The 18,320-nt window shown below is 38.0% G+C and overlaps 1 protein-coding gene across 4 annotated transcripts in view; it reads right to left on the bottom strand.

The window, feature by feature from the left end:
- The window catches only part of sirt6 (sirtuin 6), a 45,030-nt gene extending 28,484 nt beyond the window's left edge, over nucleotides 1-16,546 (bottom strand). For 2 of the 4 annotated variants that reach the window (XM_088085369.1, XM_088085370.1), the window contains exons 1-8: nucleotides 16,346-16,546; nucleotides 14,797-14,924; nucleotides 10,492-10,674; nucleotides 5,534-5,593; nucleotides 2,641-2,736; nucleotides 2,475-2,555; nucleotides 1,943-2,066; nucleotides 1,460-1,783 (exon numbers count right to left, since the gene is read on the bottom strand). In XM_088085369.1, coding sequence (XP_087941495.1) covers nucleotides 1,466-1,783; nucleotides 1,943-2,066; nucleotides 2,475-2,555; nucleotides 2,641-2,736; nucleotides 5,534-5,593; nucleotides 10,492-10,674; nucleotides 14,797-14,924; nucleotides 16,346-16,411 — 1,056 coding nt within the window. In that variant the 5' untranslated portion in view covers nucleotides 16,412-16,546 and the 3' untranslated portion in view covers nucleotides 1,460-1,465. Of the gene's footprint in view, nucleotides 1-18; nucleotides 1,784-1,942; nucleotides 2,067-2,474; nucleotides 2,556-2,640; nucleotides 2,737-5,533; nucleotides 5,594-10,491; nucleotides 10,675-14,796; nucleotides 14,925-16,345 lie in introns of those variants that run through there. The other 2 variants (XM_088085368.1, XM_042497721.2) reach the window with 2 other exon arrangements.
- Between the last annotated feature and the right edge of the window lie 1,774 nt (nucleotides 16,547-18,320).

Below are 18,320 nucleotides of genomic sequence, written 5' to 3'. Positions count from 1 at the left end.
ACAGACAACTCTCAAGGCCTTTGTTAACACTGCAAGCCGTATTGCTCAGTTTCAGTTTATTGCTAAAATGCTTTTTTGTGGCAAATATCAGATTCTAGTGTGAACTGGTCATAATCCATAACTGACCCACGTGAGCAAAAGAATAATAACAAAGACCTCACACACAGCATACTGCTGTATGGAAGTAAATATGGAGGCCATTGAAGTCAAAGTTATGGTTTCATTTAGACGCTGATGTGCAGGGATAGCCAGCGAATTCATAAAGAGATTATAACAAGATGAGGAGAAAGAGAGACAAGTATTTTGTGGAGCATATGACTGTCACGTGTGTACGGAGATGTGTGTGGATGCAGAGTTTGAGCCAGGAGAGATGGGCTTCTGATGCGAAAAGCTTCACTGAAACAGAAGCTAAAATTTAAGAATGTCAAGGACTATTTTAACTAAATTTATCAGCACCTCTCAAGAAGACTCTCGCAGCAAGAAAGGACACGCAAGTTCAGGTGAAATAAGAGTCATGTGAATTTTGATATGAATGTTCAGACTGAGGTTGTATTTTAAAAAAAAAAAACCAAAACAGACCCGTATCGGATTTAGGACCACATATGAAAGTGGTGAAAAACATTATTGAAAAGATCAGATTCCATGTTGTTTGTGCTGTCCACACTTTCTCGAATAAAAAAATGTCTGAGTCACATATCTGAAAGAAATAGAATAAAATAAAATATGAATCAGACAACTTTTTGGGCCACTCTTGCCTGCAGTTTGAATGTAGCCAAAGATCACTTGGCTCGGTCAGTTTACATGTAGCAGTGTCGCCATGTAGAAACCTAAGTCAGGTCAGGTGGGAAAAAGTTTTTAGTAGGTCTTGGGAAAATATCATCTTGAACAGTCATAGTTTGACCAAAATCTGAATTTTTGGATTTGAATATGTAAGAAACACGACCAGGAAGCTACATAATTACAAAAAAAACTCTGAAAGAACAAACAAAAGTGATGGAGCTGCCCTTTAAAGACTGGTTCTCTGAGTAAGTTAAAGCCCCAAATTGGATAATATGCAAAGTTACCACTTTCTACGTCCACACTGTAGCAGGTGGAACTTTTACATCCCAGGCTGCGTATTTGTGAATGTACTTTTTAGCAAGTTGATGACTAAAAATATGGAAAAAAACCCACTTTAAGTCAAACATCCACCCCGTGTAGAGCCACGGTCTTATACTGGACACAATGACTTAGCTGATTCTGCTTAATGCTTGCTGAGTCAGTTTCACTCTGCTGTTCATCTCGGCTGTTAGGAGTGTGTCAAACATCTGGGATTAACAAAACCACTACAGTACCTGAAGGGCGTTTGCTGCAGAGGGCATGAGATGAGAAAAACCTGTCCTCTGAAACTGATTAAATCGAGAACCCTCAGTTGTAAAGTTTGTTTTTTTGGACGAGTTTGTGTTGTGAGTAAAAATACCTGAGGCTAGTTTTCTTCATTTGTCTCCCCTGGGGAGTCCGCTCTCTCCCTCTTTACCGGGATCGCCTCCTCCTTAACACTCCCATTGTCTGTCAGTGCCGTTGTGTCCCTTTTCCTCTCCTCCTTAATCACGTCCTTTTTCACCTTTTTCTCTGCTTTAACTGCACGCAGCGGTTTGACATCGGTGGTGGACTCAGAGTTGGATTTGGAGCTCTCGTAGACGATAGGACCCTCCCACTTCGGGATTTCCAATCCCAGCAGTTCCATTACCTGTTTCATGACGTCATCTACGTAACTATGGATACGCAGGTGTGCATGCTTGTCCTAAAAAAAAAAGGGGAAATTTGAACTGTGAAATGGTGAACCTGATTATGCCAGACAGGGCACACAAGCATTATCACAATTTAGCCTTTTATTGGTGCAGAGTATTTCCATTTAATGTTCCTTTTCATACGTGTCAGTTGGTGCATGAAAGACACTCACGTGTTTTGTGGGCTGGAGGTTGACAATGGCCAATTTTCCCCCTTTGCGCTTGGTGAGAAGTGGCAGGTCTCCACTGGGCTTGATCTGCATAGAGGTGCCGAGCGTCAGTGCCAGGTCTGCTCGTCTGGGGGCAAACAGTACAGAAATATGTCATACATACTGGTCACACATATTCGTCTTATTTTCCTGGAGTTAAGGGGTTAGCTGAGCTCCCAGTGCTGGCAAAAATTTGGTGGTAGGACACTGACAGCAAAGCCACAGGAAGGCAAAAGCAAATAGATCACAATATTTCATATTTTTTAGTTCACAGGACAAGTTTGAACTGTAACTTGTGTTTTTTTTTTTGTTGGTTTTTTTTTGGTTTTTTTTTTACCAGGGATAAAACAGAGAAGTCACAGGAAATCAGAAAAAGATGCATGTGATGTGTGTCACTGAGTTATCAAGACGGGTGCTGAATCAAAACCAAAACCAATATTATTATGTAATAAGAAAAACAATGGAGCTCAATCAGCTGCAGTTATATCTGTCTCACCTGCTGGCATCGTCTGCTTTGTTCAGGTCTTTGTCAGGAAGAGCATCCTCCCAGTCCAGTATGGTGCTTATCAGCTTCCCTCTGTTTAAGAATACACAGTTATAGTGATAAATGGATCATGGTGCACCCCTGCTTATTTCAAAATGCAGGTGATAGCAAGTGTTACCTGCAGGCTCTGAGTCCTCTGGATCGCACCACATCACAGTAACGCCCTGTCGGTTTCAGTCCCATCACACCGATCACTTTCTCTCTGACGTACTGCCTGAAAAAGATGGTGACACTTTACTTGAAGGTTTGTGCTAAAGACTGACATGACACCTGCCGTTAACATTAAAGAGTCTTAATGAATATTTATGAGTGTTGTCATTAAAACTGGGGAAGGCCGTTTAATTTTGGGCAAAATTCCCACAACTAACTTTCAGCATATTGTATTCTTTTTTCAGGCTTTAGAAAATTCAGCCAATGATGGGAGACTTTGGCCAATCACAGGTCATTTCAGAGAGAGAGAGAGAGGGCGTTTCTTTTGGCTGTTCTACAAATGCAGATGCGTGTGCGCCTTCACTGCAACGTAACCAAAAAAAGATGCCAAATGTGCCTAACAGAAAGTTTGACAATAAACAAAATAAAACACGAGTTAATATCCTCAAAGTGATTTTGAGATGGAGAGAAAATGTAACAGTTGCTAATCCTTTAGCCTGTTAACCAGAACACAGGGTTCCTACAGCTTAAGGCAAATTTATTCTAACGCTTTAAGACTTTTTTAATGCCACTTTATTTGATAAATGTCGAAATTTAAGACCATTTTTAGTTTAGTTAAGAAAAATTTTGCCCAAACTTTTATTCTAACATTTAGTGAAAAAGTTAGATCTGGTTAGAATTTGGAGATAACTTGTATTTATTGGTGATTTTTATTACCTATTATATGTATCACTCTGTATGTGGAACTATTCCTCTGCTCTAATTTCCATGTTTAAGAGTTAAAGAAGAGGGACTCAGTACTTTTTTGTTTGTTTGTTTTTTTTAGTAGATGTTATCAATTATTTTGAGATTTTCCAATGCAAGACTTTTTAAGGATCCACTGGAATCCTGCAGAAGCATGAGGCCGACGGCTGCAGGCAATTCAAGTTCATGTAGCTAGCTAGAGCCCAGCCCTCCACCTCTGTCCTCACGGTGTGCCGGTGTCGGTTGATTGGTTGATGCTGCTGGTCGCTGTATATGTGGATGTCACACACAGACACACACACACACACACACAAACACACTCACACACACTCACATTGACTGACTAATTGGCGCTGGTTATTTATTCTATTGTGGTATATTTATAATGAACACAGTCCAGCTGATAATCGTTTTATGTTTCGTTTCATCATTACTACAAATGCAACCGTACCCAGTGACTCACTATCACTATCCTCATTCATATTTTATGAAGCTACAAGTTATATTCAGCTACCAAACAAGCCTGAAAAGCTGAAAATCAGAACGGAAGTACAGAAAGTCTTTGATAAAGAGATGATAGATACTCTGACTTGTCTAGCTGCATTGGTGTGAACCAGAAGGATTTTAGAACGTTGCAGACTGGCACTTTGCAAGCAGTTGCATGTTTTAAGTCATCTCATTGCACATCTTTAGCCTAAATTGGGCTTCAGACCAGCCTGCTGTGACCACTGACTTTGACTTGCTACAGCCGTCGACTGACAGTCTGCCTCAGAAGCTGCTGCCCGCTGCCCTCCAGGCAAAACAACCCATAAACGAAAGGAGCGTATTGTGTGGTAGCGAGCTCATTTTGTCTCATTTGTGGTCTGACAAGAGAGAAAGACAGAAGGAGCAGCAAACGGAGGTGCTGCATGAGGCTCTACAATGAAATAAAATTGAATAAAACAATGTATGGGAAACACTGGCTAACTGCATGAATCATCCTCACAGAGAGAGAGGCGAGAGCCGCAGGAGGAGGAGGGTGTTTTTCTCATTTCTGATGGGTTTTTTTGGCCTTTCTAGGAAACTGCCTGCCCCTGCTTTAAGTTTCATTTAGTCAATTATGTCTTTTTTAATGTAAAGTCAAACGGGATGCCTTTTTGATGACAACTTTCCATTAACCAAGACAACATAACCGGTCATGAACATGCCAAAGCAGGCCTAATATCAAACTTAAAAACTATAAAGCTAAATTAAGAACTATTAAGCTCTATGTGTTAACATTACATTAAACTGTCACATGCGGTTGGTTTTGACATTAACCGACATGAGACGTTAGAATTGTGTTATGAATAATTTCCTTGACCTCAGCAACGGGTGTACAATTCAGACTAGCTATTACATTGTCATTAACTGTAATTATGATATATGCACAATATACAGATAATAATAGTGGCATCTCGGTCCTTTGCACACCTCCTCAAATAAAATGCTACTCAGAAGCACCACACCAAGGTCAACTTACACACATAACTTCATACACATGATAATATACTCAGTGACCAGAAAACCTTTGACTCCAGACAGCTTTCTTCAACACATAGGCTGAACATAATGCTGGAAATAATCTTTAAGGCTGTCAGTGGCAACATGAAGCTGCTGTAAACATTATGTACATATATGCCTCTGTTCTACTTTATCCCAAAGGTAATCTATTCAGACGAGAGCTGAAATCTCTGCAGGTCACTGGTGTTAAATGAAGTCGTCATATTCCTGGAATCATTCGAGGATAATGGGCGCTCTTTGAAAGGATGCAAAAGCCCACTGGAAATATCCATTTGATTAAGATGATGCAGCTGGTCAACAACAAAGGACCCACGAGTAGAGAGCACTCACGTGTGCAGAGAAAACACTTCAGATGCAATTACACTAGCGGGTTTTACCTTCATCACACGCAGGAGCCTCCTGATTCACTGCATGCTTTATATACTGTGTTGCAGCCACATGGTTTGTTTTACAGAACAGGCATGCCAGATAAAGAAACCTCAGTGAAAGACAGTAGCTTGTAAAGATGGGCATCATCAAAGAGTTTCAAGATCAAAATGTGAGTGTTTGCTGCGTGAATATGAGTGCGCACATACCTGCCACACTTCTCACACTCCTCCACAAACATGTTTCCATGAAGCTCTGACAACAGATCCCTGAGAGAAAGATCAGAAAGATGACAATAGGGTTGAGCGACATGGACAAAATCAAATATCACAACATTTATGGCTAAATACCTCAATATCGATACTGCGCCAATATTGTAGGGTTGACAGCTGGTAGCCTCACAAAATATTTACACAATGAGATTTTTCATCAATAACTATTAGTAACGTGGATATAAAGACTAAATGGGTAAAGGAAAAATAATTGAGCAGCTAGAGCAGTCTGGTGAGTACAGAAAATTGCATCAATTTACCGTAATGCAGTAGGAAAAGACGACGGTTAGAGTAATCCCTTTTTTTCCCAAATTGTGTTTTCTTTCTGAATTTTTCTTAATTCAGTGTTGTTGTTTTTTTTTTAAACAATATTTTTATTAAGGGGTTTCCAATTATAACGGAAATTAAATATAAATAAAATACTCAAGCAGCAAATATGATACAGTAAAGTTATAATGCACAGAAATGAAGATCACACGGGCTATTACAGTTCATAATCTTGTTTCCAGTTGCCCCGCACCTACTATGGTCTTTGGTATTATTGATCATTATCAACATTTTGTTTAAAAGGTCCATGAAGCTCCCCAAGAGATTTTTAGAAACTGAAAGCTTTTTTTAAGTAATATATGTCTGTTTCTTCATAGCAAAGACTGACACTGACTCTCAATATCTTAATAAATTCTCAATATTTTGCTTTATACTTGTTTTGTTCTCATGTTTCCATCCTACTGAGTTTAGCTTTTACTGATTGGAGCACATTTTGTCATCAAAAGTGTGTTTAATCATGTGTGAATAAAATGTCAACAACTCAATAAGAAAATATTCAAAATGTAATTAATATTGGTGCATTTAATCCGACATTACGGTGTTCTGTTTTTTAATTGATCAAAGAAAGTGCGTCAATAAAACAGAGCACTCCATCATTCAGTAAAAGAAAGTGCTTCACATCTGAGCTTCATTATGCTTTGCTCTAAATTTAAATGTTTTTAATTCCTCCGTTTTTTGGACGATTTGGTGTCTATTCCACATGACAACAGAGTCCAACAATAATGTTCGTTATCAGGTTTTTTTCAAGGCAACCAGGCATCTAAGAATAATTTAACATCCCACATAATTTTGTGGGATTTACTATTTTATTAAGAACGCAGCTGACATGTTTTACACTTCCTGTGAATATAATCCAATCGACCGTGGGGGTATTCCAGAAAGCAGGTTATGTGAAAACTCAAAGTATGTTAAACCTGAGACGAGGGAAACTCTGTGTTATCCGTTCCAGGAAGAGAGTTAAGTCAAACTCTGAGTCAATCACCATGGTAACTGACTCTGTGAGCATAACCTGCTCGCTGGCAGGTTTTGTAGAAGAAGACTTTCTACCTGTCTCCTCCCACCTGAAGCAAACTGTCAGACACGGATTGTCCGTACGTTTGCAATCCGATCGATATCGAAGCAGAATTATTACGCGTCATCGAGAGAGGATTTTCAGATCTCGATTGGATGTGCTCTTTTATTTTCTGATGAATATTATTAATATATATATATCCAACGGGCTAACATACCAACATAAAATAAAAGAAATAAACAACATCAATGATCAAATATCAGTTAGATAATTAAAATACCATTCCCACATATGCACCACAATCTAATACACAATCATCTTAGTAATTCTTAGTCCCATAAAGACAGTTAATAATGTGTTCACGGTGTGTGCTTCATATCAATATCAATTGTTAATTTACTCAGCAGGATATTTGGCTCGAGGACATATTTGTGTTTAAACAGCATTCTGTTGGGGGTTTAAATGACTACATGTTGAAATAGCCACTGAATGAATATTTACGTTGTTTAACGTCAAATATGAATAATACCAAAGTGAGGTCGATCTACAATCAAGGCTGAGTGAAATATGCCTTACCTTTATGAATGATGCTTTTATATTTCATTTTCAGTTGCTTCCAAGTGCATTTTCCCTGTGGGATTGCACCTCAATGAAAGTCAAATTTATTCAATCCATCACTTTTTCAGATGTATACTACAATTTTAATAAAGTGTGGTTAATGTTAAATCAATGGACACGTGCATTCAAACTTACGCATTAACACAAATGACACGCAGCGATTTTCTCCCATGCAGCTTTTCTCTCCTTAGCTGCTGCAACGGTTTTCTTCCTAAATATGTGCTCATATTTGCCGTAGGCAGCATGAGGACCTCTAGTTCCAATGGGGTAAAGTAGTGCACTAGAATAAAGGGCTCTGGGGTAAAGCAGCCTGGTTTCTGTTTCTCAGCGGTTGCCATGGTGAATCGAGGTATCGGGGCTCCATTGATGATGGCTTCTTATTGAAGTTGTGCGCTGAACTCAGGCTGAACAGACTCAGAGTTAACTGAACTATTTCAGATAAGCTGTTCAGGAACCAGAAACTCAGAGTTTCCCATCTCTGAGTAAGTCAACTCAGAGTTCAGGGTTAGACTCAGAGTTCGTTGAACCTCCTTTCTGGAATACCCCCCACATGTCCATATACCTGTAAATATTTACAAATGTGTTGAGGCTTTGAAAAATGTTTGGAGGCGTCATGTTAATTTCTATGTTCCACCTGTCATCTCAAAAGATTAGTGCCAACCAGTTTGCTTTACCAATTCGTCTGCAGCCGCAATGATTTCCTCACAGAACTAACATTATGCTAACTAATGGAGGGTAGAGAGAGAAATGGCTTCCAGGGAAAGCAAGTTATCCAGTGAAGCAGGGTGCATGTTGCCAATGTAAAATTGAATTCTTGGCCTTGAGTTTGTCCAATATGTTTTGATACTTCAGAGTCTAACCAAATGTTTTCCACTGCACTGGACATTATTTGAAGATACTTGAGCAGCATTTAAAGAGCTTCTCATAGCTGGCGCCGTTACAGCTGTTATCACAAAGCCGCAGCTTCGTATTTAAAAACAGTGACTCGCAACGAGCTGAACATGCAACAAACTGGCGTAAAACAATACGCTTATCTCAAACAGCCTACAACGTAAAATTAAAATATTGTAATTTTTTTAACTAACTATAATGTGTCTGTTCCCTCTACAATAAAGAATTTGCTGCATTTCTTTATAAGTTAACTTTTCCTCTAAATAAGTTCATCACGTCCACTTCTGACTTCGTCTCTCTCCTCTCTGCTTCAAAAGCAAATCATACGGCAAAAGGTGAAAGGAGAATTACAGTAGTCATTATTTCATCATAACAATGTGTAATCTTATTATTTCCATGTAAAATTAGTGTAAATATTTCTTGTTTTCAACTTTGGAGTTTTGTATCTTGTTTATTACTATTCATGTTGTTCCTTTGCTTTATCCTGCACATACCTGCTTTGATGTCCCTTTTCTGCTGTAACAATGCAAATTTCCCTGTTGTGGGACGATAAATATCTTATCACTTAGTGTAAGCGTGAGGTGATTTGCATGTATCAGCATCTCAATTTTGTTTCTCGATACAACCGACCTAAGTTTGACCAAGTTCCTGAGATGAAAAAAGCACGACTGAGACAGTGCCCTAACGTAAGTATCAAAACTCACAGAATGATCAAAAATGACGCCAAGATTACACAGACTGGATTGACGGGAAGATGATAGGGTAACGAGGTTCTGCTTGATTGTTGAATGGAGGTTTCAGGGGCAGTAATCAAAGCTTCAGTTTTATCTGCAATTTACAGCAGAAAATTACTCGCCATCCAGCTCTGAATGGCATTTAAACCGATTTCCACAGGTGTGGGCCAACTGATCCCCTGTGAGTGTGTTTCTCAGCGTGTAAAAAGAAGAAAACAAAAGGCATAAGAAACACAGTAAAATCAGTCCTCTGATTTTACTCCTCTATCCACTAATTAGAAAGTAATTTACACAATATACTGATCTTATCAGGGTTGATAAGGTCAGACCCATCAACCCTTTAGCCTTGCAGCTTTTATAAATCATTAAAACTGCTCTGCAACATATACTCTTACACCCTGCTGTAACTAGACTGTATCACAAGTAGGTCTTTTATGACACCTTATAGCATGACATGCCTTGCTATCTCATCATTCAATCGCTCAATCGATAGACTTTGCAGATTAAATATCAGGTAAACCTTTTTCTGTTGAGTATTTCTTCAATGTTACCTTCGTTCTCTGACAGAGTAACTTTTTCAGAGCCCCGGAGCCTAAATGAGCAGATGTCATTTCTGATGTACTTGACATGTAGTGATACGTGGTAATCATCTCTCTACTCATGGAGCTCTTGTGTTCTCTTTTGATGAAGGTCCAGAGGGACCGAAATGCTGGTGTAACTAATAAATTGTAATGCTGAGACCGAGCAGTGTTCAGGATCTTCTTTTTAAGACTCAAGTGAGTCCAGCGCACCTGCATCTGAGATAGTAAGATGTGCTAATATCTTCCTTTAATCAAACAAAAATGTAATGTCTCTAGCTGCTCAAAATTGAAATTAATTAATCAATTTGTTGCTTTTCCTAATCTTAACATAGTGAACTGAGTATCTTTGGGTTTTGGACTGTTTTTTAGAGAAACAAGATGTGATGACATAAGCTTGTGTTCTAGCACATTGTGATGGGCAATTTTTCAGTTTTCTGAAGTTTTATTAGCATCATTAGAATTACTAACCAGCAGCTTAATAAATCATGAAAATAATTGTTAGCAGCCCACAGTGTTATATCTATTCTGCAGCCCCAATGTAGGTAAAAAACAATTATTACTTAGTGAGCGTGGATCAGTACGTTATCTCAGTGTAATGTCTCGTAGAATTTAAAGCACTAAGAGTTGTAGCTTGAGTTCGCTACTTAGTGTGTAAAACACTTGATGCGTGTACATCACCTGTAGCGTGAGGTGTACACAACAAGAGTTTTACAGGAGGCAGGGTCGAGTTACCTGGGGAAGCCTGATCGCACATGTAGGCCATCCACGTTCTGGCTGATGAGATACTTGAGGTAGCCGGCCCTCTGCAGTCCCAAGAGGGCCATGTGAGTCAGACTTGGTCGGGCATCTTCAAATGTGGTGTCAAAGTGGGGTGACTCACCCTTTTCTTCTAACGTCCACACACCCTTCGGACCCCTGAAGGAGAATATAGAGATGAAGTGACTGGTAGTCGTGATAAATCAGGACTGGACAGGCTGTAGTGCAGAGAGTGCAGCGGGGGCATTATGTGTCTTTTGGTGTGTGGGTTTGTGTTCTTTGTTGAGTATTAAAAGGTTCAGTGTGTGGGATTTAGGGGGATGTATTGGCAGAAACTTGGTGCTCCAGGGATGAAGTTTACTGTAGCCAACATGGAAGTTAATGTCAAAAAAGCCTATGGGATTTTTCCACACAGTTTTGGATTACTGTAGAAAATAAGCTCCGTGGCAAACAAACATTTTTGACGATAACACTTTTTTTTTGGCAAGACAATCCTCTCAGATGAACAACACTTTTAGTATTTTTGATGCCTAAAAGCAATCAACGGAGGTAAAAAGCTAATGTTAAGCTATAAACTAATTACACAACGGTTGTACAACTTAATATTGCCGCCACAACTAGGCTGCAAAGCGAGATGATGTTTTGTAGTCTCATTTAACTGCTTTTTAGCAACCACCTTCTTTAAGACACGTAAAAACGTCAAAGTTCACGAATGGGGGATTTACCGACTAGCGTCACGACGGTCATCCGTATTCCCTTGTTGAATGACGATTACTAACTGGCCATTTCCTCTTTGCAGTGTGTTCAAGGGCAACCTTTTGACCAAGTGAGGTGACGTGAGGCAGTCCACTTTGCCGCCAGTTTGGTGTTTCTGGGCTTTTTAGTTATCCGAGGAAAAAAAAAGAGCTAGTGGCCCATCGCCAACATGCCAAACAGCATTAGAGAAGAATTGTTTAATTCAGCGTTTTTACCAGCCCTATTGTTTTTAAAGGAAGCGACCTCTGCGGATAACTCAGCTGATCTCCTGAACAATAAGAATTCCAATCTGAAGAAGTTTCAGCTGGTGGCAATCTTCAGTCGTAGCAGCTAGATGTTACTAAATCCTGCTAAATCGAGGACACTGGACCCTTTAGAATCTGATGAGAAGATTTCTGCAAAGATTGTGTACCAAGTTGACAATGTGCTGTCAAATGCTGCAAATCTGAGCTCACTGGAGGACCACGTAAAAAACACTGTAAAAAGATTAGGTCACTGCACAGAAAAAAAAGGAGAAAGTAGACTTCACAAAAATATCAGTCTAAATTACCTGCTTACAGTGACAAGTTTCAAACTAAAAGGTGAAAAATCTGTTATTCGATCGATCTGTCTGATCCATGCTTCTTTGAAAACCTGTCGGTTGTTGGCGTCTGAATGAGGGATGAACGCAGGGGTCCAATCAGTCGTGCTGCCGTCAAACACCCTGACCGTTGTCAAGTTACTTCAAGGATTCACGACTTATCTTTATGCATCAGCTGACTTTGAATCCTCCTGTGAATCCTCAAACGCAGCCTCAACAGCCTGACCTCTCAACACCAATATGATTTATCTCCCCTTTGCCAAAGGCCAGTTCAAAGATGGAGCGCCATTAACAGAAAGCTGTGTATGTCATTTATTACATGCTTATCACCATGAGAAAGATGCTGCGGGAGATGAAAGCCACATAAGATCTGTAAAGCTGGTATATTCACACGTTCTGGTGTAGTGAGGCTGAGCTTCTTACTAAGCGCAGGTTTGTTTGTGTGTGTGTGTGTGTGTGTCAATGTGTGTGTGTGGCAGCAGAGGGAATATAGTTTGTTTACATTGAAACCTTGAAATTAATGATATTGCGGTGCAAGGTCGAATCTACCTGACTGACAGGCAGGCCAATCAAATATTAATTCGTGTGCACAGCGAACATCTCCAGGCATCTATATATGAACTCTCCCGGGAAACGTCTGTCATTCACGTCAGAATGAACTCAGCTGATGTCTTTCAGAGTAAATTTTTTATCTTAAGTGCCAGATCTTAGCTATTAAGGCAAATTACATGTTTGCACTGTATCAAAGGAAATTGTTGCACTATAATAAAAGAACACAGAATGAACCTGGTTTTGTTTTGGTCTGTGTTCCTGTTTGTTGACCTGGCTCTGACAGATAATAAGCAAGTACCGCCCTCATCTGCTCATACAGTGGTACTACAGGAGAGAGGAGAAGGCAAAGAAACTGCAGATTATGTCAACCAGAAATGAAAAAAAAAAAAAAGTTTTCAAGCAAAATGATTCTGTTTCTGGCCTGGATTCATTTGTTTTAAGTATCTTACTGCTGGAAATATTGTCTTTTCATAAAACTTGGCTTTCTATGCAGAAAGACACAAATACTTTGAAAAAGGTGCTAAATGACCAGAGAAAAATGATTAAAAAAAAGGTGTTTGCTTTTGCTCAAGACTACAACTACCACAATGCACTGCGTTTCATCAGACTAATAAACGCTGGTGGGTGATGTTCATGTGAGCTCGCCAGTTTTGACACAAAAGACAACTATCTGTAGTTTGTGCAAAAACCATAAAGCCAGTGAAAATCCAACACTTTTTTGCACAGATTAGGTACTGGTAAGATGGGGGAAGCTTACTGTAATTCATTACACATACCTACTACAAAACTACTACGACTAAAATAAGTTTATAGTTTTATAGTTAGTCTTTGTCCACGTGTTATCCCCCTCTGCCCTAAAACCTGAAATGGCACTACTCAGTGAAGAGTCTTTTCTTGTACTTCCAATTTCTGATCAGGTGATTGTCGTCTGGCCTCAGCACTTACAGAAACAGGACTGTTTCCAGAACGGCTGCTGTAATCTAGAACCGTCTGGCCTTGAGCTGCCAGAAACACTTTTGAAAATTGTCAATTTCATGAGATTGCTCTGTTAATTCACCACCACTGTGACTTCAAACTGAATTAATTGGGTGTTCATAACAAGCTACATGATTGGTATACTACTGTGTTATATTTCTACTCTTTTTCATGTTTAACTTCTTTGTTTCAAAGAACATCTGCATGAACATAACAGAGCCAAATACAAATTAAAATTGTAATTTTTTATAATAAAAAGCAATATTTATCTGCATCCCTTATTACACGAGCTCTGCGAGTGGTCAGAGGCAGGTGTAGATTTTGACGGTACGTATGAAAAGATCAGAGCTACTAAAAAAGTGCTAAATGCCAGAACACACATAATGTTCCTTCTGCTAACACTTAACACACAAATGAGCTCTGCTCACATTTCATGAATGACACCCAGTGTTCGTAGCTTTTGCACTGGCTGTCGCAGTAAGAAATATTAGAGCTGCAATGATTAGTCGATTAATCGAGAAATCCATCAATAGAAAAGTAACGGGCAACTATCGTAAACATTAAAGCTACAGCTGCAACTAATGATTAACTTAATTGTTGATTAATTTGTTGATTATTTTCTCCATTAATAAATTTATTTTTTTGGTTTATAAAATGTCAGAAAATGTTGAAAGATGGCGAGCAGTTTTTCCCAAAGCCCAAGATGATGTCCTCAAATAAACGTCTTCTTTTTGTCCACAATCCAAAGATATTTAGTTTACTGTCAAAGTCACAAAAAAGTAGAAAATATTCATTATTAATTGTAGAAAAATTACTCACACTGGTTAATGGATTATCATATATTAACTTAAAAGATGACATTAATTGATAAATCATTGCAGCTCAAATTAAATATTTTCTTTTTTTCCTTTTTTTAAGCAGAAAAGCCAAACATTTGCTGTTTCTATGATTCCTAAATGTGAGAATTTGATGCTTGTCTGTAACAAACATGCTTAACTGATTGGCTCTGTATTTTTTTCTGTGGCTTGGATGAAACAAACATTTTGAGGCACTCACGTTGGGCTCTGGGAAATTACATGGGGCATGTTTTACTATTTTCTGACATTTTATTGATAAAACAATCGATCGAGAAAATACTGGGTAGGTTAATTGACGGTAAAAATAACCGTTAGTTGCAGCTCTAAGAAATATGTCAGCTAAATGCACATAAAAAGGCTTAAGTGACACTGCATGTATTCACATAAAGAAAGTTTTGCTGATGTTCCAAAACAGCAAGTGAATTAGGTGCCTTGTTTATAAATTAATGATTGCCTTGCTCATCATGATCAAGAACAAGAAACAAAACTTGAAAGAGAAAAATTGCGTTTGTGAAAAATGCTAAAGGAAGAATGGAGCTGTAATGACTGTTTGTGCCTCACCTGAAGTCAGGGATGCCGGCTGAGGTGCTGATTCCTGCTCCAGAGTGGACGACAAAGTACTCCGATTCTTTTATCAACTGAGCGAGCATCTCCGCCTTCACCCTCAGCTCCTCAGGACTGTCGAACTCCTGCCGCGGAGCAGAAAACATCAGGTTTTAAAAACAGCTGGGTAATAATGGCACAATCAAACATCACATTAGTGATAACCGTAGCTAAATATGAATATTATCTTGAAATGACGAGGGATTGATAAGGTATACTACAGTACTTTATCTGCACAGGAATGAGTTTAATGTGGGTATGATGGCAATGAAGGAGGAGAGATTCCCTGTTGTTTTCACACAGTTTAAACTGAAGCCAAAAGAGACCAAAACATTAATCATGTGACAACCATGCAGCTTGTAAAAGAAAAGTTCACAATGTTACAATTACAAATATTCAGATTAGTTTTATATTTCAGTTTTCTAATGATATTTATTTTGCTGTGAGAAAAACTATTGAAATTTAAAGTGTTGCAATAAATTACAAATCCTGTAATAAAAGACAATCTGCAGCACTCACATTTGCATCTGTAGGTATCACCATTTACTCTGATAATCGACATTTGGATCAAATTTGCATTCACAATGAAAAGGGAAATCTCTCTCTCAATATTTAGGATTTAGAATGCAACAAACTTCAACACAAAACTTTGTTTAAATGGCTTAAGCAAATGTTTAATCAAAACTGAAACTTTCATACAGCAAATTCCCAGCAACTCTTTTTATAAAGTGAAGTGAAAATTTAATTTAAAAAGATGAATAAATACAAAATAGCTCCATAGGGTTTCACAAATTTAAAGTACCTCCCATGCTGACACTTTCTTTGCATTTTTTAGTTACAATTTTATCAGCAAACACTAAAACAACATGCCAGTACAGATAAATCGGCAAAATGCCAAATATCGGTCTGATAATCGGCCAGGCCGATAATCTGTCGACCCCTACCCCATAGTGTCTCAATGTTAAGATATTGTGAGATGTTTAGACTACAGTGATACAGCTGTGTGACATGTGAAATCTGCTGTTTAAAGATGAGCGATTCTTCACTTTAAAATTCCTTTTCGATGATTTGACAAAAAACAACTTAAATAACACTTTGGAATTTTTTTTAACATAATGTGGAAAACTTAGTTGGAACAAGTTAACTTTTATGGGTTATCAACTTAAGGACTTTTTAAAGGTTCAGAGGGTTAATATGTGAATATGTAAAGTCAATGTAACACTGAATGAAGCCATTTTTAACACTAATGACGTTATTGCTTTTGATAGCGTTACTTCGATGTTGTTAGCTAACATTTCCGTACTTTTCTTCAGTAATGAGACGTATTCAGATTTTTTACTTCTTATTTAGTATTTAGGAATTTCTGTTTTTCTGTTTGTATGCTTGTATTTTATTTTTTCCCCAATATAAAGTCCTAAAGACCGAACATGAGTCGAGCATCCTCGGCTAACCTGCTACCAGCTGATCAGAAGCTAACAAACGTTAGCTCACGTTAGCGGTGTTTTACCTCTGGGAGTCCGCAGACTCCTTTGTCTGCATACGGTGAGAGCCCGGCAGCATAATTCACAGACATTTCTGTTGTTAATATCTGTTGTCTTTGTAAAATGTGCTGAGAAAGCTGCTCCTGTGAAGCTGAATAAAGAATAAATCCTCCTGGCGGTCTTTAATTGTGTTGTTTGGCTGACGTCATCTCTGAGCGACGACGTGTGCTGCATTCAGGACAGAAAGGAAAATTGTGAAACATGTGTCCTATATTTATATATATTTATTTATTTATTTACAGTCTATGTATCAACACAGCAAGAGGCGGCAGTGAAGCTGTTCCAGTCAGACAGATTTCTGACTCTTTCAGCAGCCTTCAGTCTGTACAGGAAGAAGCACCCACATCCTGTTAGACTGGATTCCTATTTATTCACATCTTATATTATCGTTTAGCCTTTCAGTCTGTTTACAGCCTCCAATTTCTGCATTGATGGACAGTGTAAACTTTTCAAATACTGTACAGTCGATCTGTGATTTCTGTTCATGGTTCAGCATTCATTTACATGACTTCTAATGTATATCAGCATTATATAATTTTACTGCAGTATATAAATCCGCTGAGTGATTCTGTCACTCTCAGACTACATCAATAAATCAAAGGTCAGATCAGTCAGATAGCCTGTGATCAGGGCTTCACATCTGCAAACATGTTATTTTAAGAATCCTCACATCCCACTCAGACTACTGACCACAAGTCTCTGTGTTGTTTAATCCTTAATCCGTCTTTTCCTTCCTTCTTCAAAATAATTAAAATACTACACAATAGACTCTATAGTTTATGATAGAGGTATTTCGTCTATGTGACTGCAAAACATCACCATCAGTCACAAAATCCACTCTGTTAACAGAAAAACGTTCAAATAAAACAAATAAATTCCAAATCTCTGAAATTCAACGAAAATTCAAAGTTGACTGGTGGTGCCTACATAAATGCTACATTTAAATGTGGCGACAAACGATAGGCCTACATGAGAAAAAGTAGGCTGACTTAAAGTAAAATTATTTTTAAGTGGAACTACACAAAAAACGACTTTGTTAAAGTTACAAGAAAAAATGTATTTATTTATCTCAAATCAACTCAATCTACTACAGTTTTGTCATGACATCTTTAGGGCATCAAAAAAGTCTTCACTCAGAGGGCCGTTTGCTTAAACTGTGAAAATAATTCCCAATATTCCCATGGGCCATGAACGCAACATAATGTCTTCACCATCATGGCAGTATCCTTTCCTCCGTGCTGTCAGGGAATTCCTACATTATTTAAACAAATAAAATAACCACCAACTTTGAAAACTATCATATACTGAGAGATAGATGATGCAGGACAAACGACACATTCAAATGGACATATTGCCATATATATTTATGCTACACAGCCAAAGAAGAAAGCTGAAATGTGTAAGTTTTCATTTGAAAACCAGTCTAAGTGGGTACAAATTACATCCATAAAAAAGAGAGGACATTGTCATGCTGTGAAAAAATAGTTTTTGTGGGGGAATAAATCCTTAAAGATAAGATAAACCTAGCATATATATGTATATATACGAGACATTCTAAAAATAGGCAGACATTGTTAGTAAAATCACAAGGTACTTCTTTTATTTCTTTGTGGAAATATCTGATCACTGAGGATGATTTTGTTAAAAATAAAAAAGGACTCATCTTTTTCTTCAGAAATGGAAAGAAAACATTGGGATCTGTAAATATAATTTGGATTTACAGTGATAAAAACTGTGGACAAATGTCTGAATTGTGGACATTAAACAAACTGATGTAGACAATAGCTTTCATTTACACCACCATAATGTGTCTTTTTTATTTATTTGGCTTTTATATCATAATGTTATTGTTTTTACACCTTTTTTTTGGGTAAAAAAGGAATAAAATAAAAAAGTTAAAGAAATTAAAATTTTAAAATAAATTATAATATATAATTATTA

This window comes from Plectropomus leopardus, chromosome 12 (genome assembly GCF_026936395.1).
Source record: "Plectropomus leopardus strain MGB_pleo_1.0 chromosome 12, ASM2693639v1, whole genome shotgun sequence".
Classification (NCBI taxonomy): Eukaryota; Metazoa; Chordata; class Actinopteri; order Perciformes; family Serranidae; genus Plectropomus; species Plectropomus leopardus.
Note: the sequence above shows the minus strand (reverse complement) of the source record. Positions and strands in the feature narration are given on the sequence as shown.